The 5,000-nt window shown below is 39.6% G+C and overlaps 1 protein-coding gene across 2 annotated transcripts in view; it reads right to left on the reverse strand.

Moving 5' to 3' along the window:
- The window catches only part of LOC125046214 (zwei Ig domain protein zig-8-like), a 113,707-nt gene that overhangs the window by 51,047 nt on the left and 57,660 nt on the right, over positions 1 to 5,000 (reverse strand). For both annotated transcript variants that reach the window (XM_047643929.1, XM_047643928.1), the window contains exon 5: positions 3,145 to 3,279. In XM_047643929.1, coding sequence (XP_047499885.1) covers positions 3,145 to 3,279 — 135 coding nt within the window. The remainder of the gene's footprint in view (positions 1 to 3,144; positions 3,280 to 5,000) is intronic.

Genomic DNA, 5,000 nt, shown 5'->3' on the forward strand with positions numbered 1-5,000 from the left:
GAAATACGTGGAGATTAATTCTGTTCGGAGCCTGACTGAGCCTTGGCTTGATTCCTTCCTCCCTCTCCTCCTCTTCCCCTCCTCTTCCCCTCCTCTTCCCCTCCTCTTCCCCTCCTCTTCCCCTCCTCTTCCCCTCCGTCTTTCCCTCCCCTTCCCCTTTTCTCTCTTTTTCCCTTCTTCCCTACAACCTCTTTTATCGTCTTTTCCCCTCTGCCCCACAATCTTTTAATCCTGTTATTTTTTTTATTTTTTTTTATTTTTTTTTATCCGCAAAGCTTTTGTTCTTTTATGTTGTTTTTCCCTCTTCCTCATGCCATCCTTCCTTTTCCTCTTTTCTTCCTCCTCGCATCATCTTTACTTCTCGCTCTTTTAGCTCTTCTTCCCATCATTTCTCTTATTCCCTCTCTCCTTGCTTCCTCTTTCTCTCCTTTTCCTCTTTTGCCTCTTCCACATACACTCTTTCTCATCCTCTTTTTCCTATTCGACTCTTCCCTTTTCCTCTCTTCCCCTCTCATTCCTTCATCTCTACTCACCTTCCCTCTCCTCCTCCTCCATCTTTTTATCCATTTCTATCCCTCTTCTCCCTCCTCTTTTGCCTCATCTCTACTCCTTCTCTCTCCTCTTCCCCCTCCTTACCCTCATCTCTACCACCTCTTTCTTTCTATCCCTCATTTCACTCCCCTTCTCTCTCCTATTTCCCCTCATTTACTTCATTCCTATCTCCCTTCTCTCTCCCGTCTCCTCCCTCCCCGCTCTAGAGAGAGAGAGAGAGAGAGAGAGAGAGAGAGAGAGAGAGAGAGAGAGAGAGAGAGAGAGAGAGAGAGAGAGAGAGAGAGAGAGAGAGACTGAAATAAAATTGAATGTCAAAATGCGAAATATTGCCTATAATATTGCAGACAACACTGTCAATCACCGCAGTTCAGTGCATGGATCTCCCTTCACTAGCGATCGGCAGGTATCATGCACTGCGAAAATTCTTTTTTATGGTTGTTATCAGACAAACATATGTGTATTAATTTTTTTTTTTCGGTTTATTTCTTTACTGTTTTATTTGTACATGGACATTATGTGTGTATAGTTTGCGTATGTTTCATTAACACGTAAATATGTGAGATAAATGCTCTTACTTATAAAGTATATGAGCGCACACACACACACACACACACACGCACATACACACACACACACACACACACACACACACACACACACACACACACACACACACACACATACACACACACACACACATACATACACACACACACACACACACACACACACACACACACACGCACATACACACACGCACGCATACACAAACGTACACAGACACGCCACTGGTACACCTTTTAATGATATCCAACCGTCTTGAATTTATCATGGTCACTTTTGCGAACACTTCTATTTCTATCTTCTCCTTCTCATTTTCCTCCTAAATCTAATCACACATCGCGATCAAAATATCATAATTTACTCAGATAATGAAAAGGTGTAGCCGTCTTGCAGGACTGTATGGTGCAACACATATGCATCCAACTTCCTACGGTCTCCAATTAACACGGGTTTCGTGTCGTGCGCTTCGCGTTATTCAATTTTCTTCCTTTTGTCTTCTGCTTCTGCCGTGCAACTGTGTGTCATTATGGACAGGAGGTCAAACCATTAAGCCCGGTTCTTTTTGTCAAAGTGGCATGCACTAAAAGAGAGAGAAAATGAGGTAAAAAAAATGGTATTAATTTTGTAAAATCTTTTAGACATCTACGCTGTTCATTACTGCAGACATGATATTTTGGTTTGCTGTATATTGATGGAAGAATAAGGGAGAGAGAGAGAGAGAGAGAGAGAGAGAGAGAGAGAGAGAGAGAGAGAGAGAGAGAGAGAGAGAGAGAGAGAGAGAGAGAGCGAGAGAGAGGGAGAGAGAGAGAGAGCGAGAGACAGAGAGAGAGAGAGAGAGAGAGAGAGAGAGAGAGAGAGAGAGAGAGAGAGAGAGAGAGAGAGAGTGAGAGAGAGAGTGAGAGAGAGAGAGAGAGAGAGAGAGAATAAGAGACAGGAAAAGAAAATAAATAAAAGCAGACAGAACCGATGATGAAGACATAAAAGCGGATTAGTAACAAAATACAAAATCAGACATAAAAAATTAAAATCCACCACATTTTCCTGCCCCTCTCTCTCCTCCCTCTCCCTCTCCCTTTCCCTATTCATCTCCCTCACCGGCGTCATCCTCCTCTCCTCCTCCCCTTCCCCTTCCTCGCCCCTTCCCGCTTCCCCTTCCAACATCTCCATGGAAGACCGCAGCCCAAAATAAATAAACAAATAACAGTCTTTACCAGCCCACACTATAGCAGTACAACATTCCTATCCTGTTCACTGATACAGCGTAGAACAATGGGGAAGCTTGACTATTCAGTGCCACAGTATTGGTTGTTGTGGACTACAGGTTCAATGATACAGTATGGACTGATGGGTCGCCCGCTTGTTTACTGATATAATACAGGTTGATTTGTTCATTTCTACAGTATAACTCATGGGGGGGGGGGGGGGCTGACCTATTCAGTGCTACATTATTACTAACGGGGGACTCACCTATTCAGCTCTACAATATAACTACTGAGAGGGCCTCAACTGCTCAGTGATAGAATATAGGTAATAGAGGAACCAACCATTCAATATTACGGTATAACTAATGAAGCGGTTGGGGGAGGGACTCACTTGCTCTATGGTAAAGTTCAAGTTGATGGGGACTCGACTGTTCAGTGATGTAGTTCAGTGATACAACATAGATCGATAGAAACTCACTTGATCAATGATACAGCATACGTAGATGGGCAAGAACAGGGACTCACTTGCCCAGTGATACAGTACAGGTAAATAAACATATATGAGGGCTGTTCAGTGATACAATACAGGTAGCGGGACGAAAATGGAGACTCACTTGCCCAATTTTACAGTAAACGTAGAAAGACTGAAATGAAGACTTACCTGTTCTATGATACAGATTAGGTTGAAGGAGGCACATGTCCAATAAGACAGTTTAGTTCGATTTGAAAGAATGGACCCTCACCTGTTCAATGCCACAACATAGCTTGAAGAAAAGAACATGCCCAATGACACAGTATAGTTCGATTTGAAAGAATGGACCCTCACCTGTTCAATGATACAGTATAAGTTGATGGGGGATCCAGTTTCCACGTGGTATTCACTGTTGCCAAGGATGAATGCCTCTGGGACGATCACATTCAGGTTCACAAACTGGCTGACGATTCCCGTTCCGGTCGAAATCTGAGAGAACAAAAGGGATAATAGTTGTGACGGGTTTGCAATTATAGTAACGGTGATATAGTAAATTTAATAGTAACAATAATGATAAAATGATGGTGATGATGATGATGGTGATGGTGGTGATGGTGATGATGATGGTGATGGTGATGATGATGGTAAAAGTAATAATAATAATGATTTTCATAGTAATACTAATAATAATAGTAATTATGATATTAATGATAATGATGATGATAACTATTATTATTGTTATTATCATTATCATTATTACTATTATCATTATTATCATTGGTAGTAGTTTTAGTAGTAATAATAATAATAATAATAATGAATTTACCAATACTATAACAAGAATGATCTAAAAGAGATTAAGAAAACGAAGAACAGAGAAACAAAACAGCAACAGTAAATCGTCAGAGCATGTTCAACGTTGCGATTCTGAAAACGCACGAAAACGAATCTCAAAGGAAAACGGCGGACGGAAAGGCAGTAAAATATCACTGCAAAAAGAAAAAAAAAGGAAAAAAAAAAAAAAACAAGAAACCTTTGAAATTTTTATGATCGGATACATTTCCGAGGACACGAATGACCATTAGCGAAGTGCAATGGAAGGGAAAATATGAGAGAGAAATAAAATGAATGAACACACGTATAAAAAGAAGAAAAAGAAAAGAGAGAGAGAAAGAGAAGAAAACGAGAGAAAGATGATAAAAACGGGTGACTGGCATGTTTACATCGAAAAAATATTGAAAAAAAAAAAAAAAAATGATGGTGATGCATGTCATTACCAAAATATTTTTAGAAATTCGTTTGTCTTTCTTTAAGGGGATTGAATGCAAGATCCAATGCTAATGTATTTGATACTTAAGAAGTTGACAACAGAGGTATGCGTATATACATACATACACACACACACACACATACACACGCATATATATGTGTGTGTGTGTGTGTGTGTGTGTATGTGTGTGTATGTGTGTGTGTGCGTGCGCGCGCGTGTGTGTGTCTGTGTCTGTGTGTGTGTGCACGTGCGCGCGCGTGTGTGTGTATGTTTGTGTGTATGTGCGTGCGTGCGTGTGTGCGTGCGTGTGTGTGAGTGTGTGTGTGTGTGTGTGTGTGTGTGTGTGTGTGTGTGTGTGTGTGTGTGTGTGTGTGTGTGTGTGTGTGTGTGTGTGTGTAAAGATATATATATGTATTTTTTTATGAATATTTCAAACAGAAAGAAACATCCAAACCTACAGATACAATCAAAAACAGAAAGCTGGAGATATGTTCATAAAAAGTTTCTGGCCAAAAGAAATACAATAAAATGCATGGATGGATAAAAATGATGCGTATATTCTTTTCTGGTGCGACCCTTTGTACTGTAAATATCAAATGATACTGCAGATATTGGCATGATATGGGATATTTTTCATTTATTTTGTTTTCGTTTTTGTTTTAATTATTATGTATTGTAATCACAATTAAAGCCCTAACCTCCTCACACACGCTGCCATTCCACCATCACAAAACACCAAAGTTATAAAAGCATATTGATAATCATACCAATCCAATGCAATCACCGGTTTAGGTACCCTTCACTTGTATTTATACCACGCGCATATAAATAACTATAATAATAATAATAATACAATATATATATATATATTGTATTATTATTATCATTACTATAACAATAATAATAGTAATTTTACCACTTCAAGCAAGAAAGATTTAAA

This window comes from Penaeus chinensis, chromosome 38 (assembly GCF_019202785.1).
Source record: "Penaeus chinensis breed Huanghai No. 1 chromosome 38, ASM1920278v2, whole genome shotgun sequence".
Lineage (NCBI taxonomy): Eukaryota > Metazoa > Arthropoda > Malacostraca > Decapoda > Penaeidae > Penaeus > Penaeus chinensis.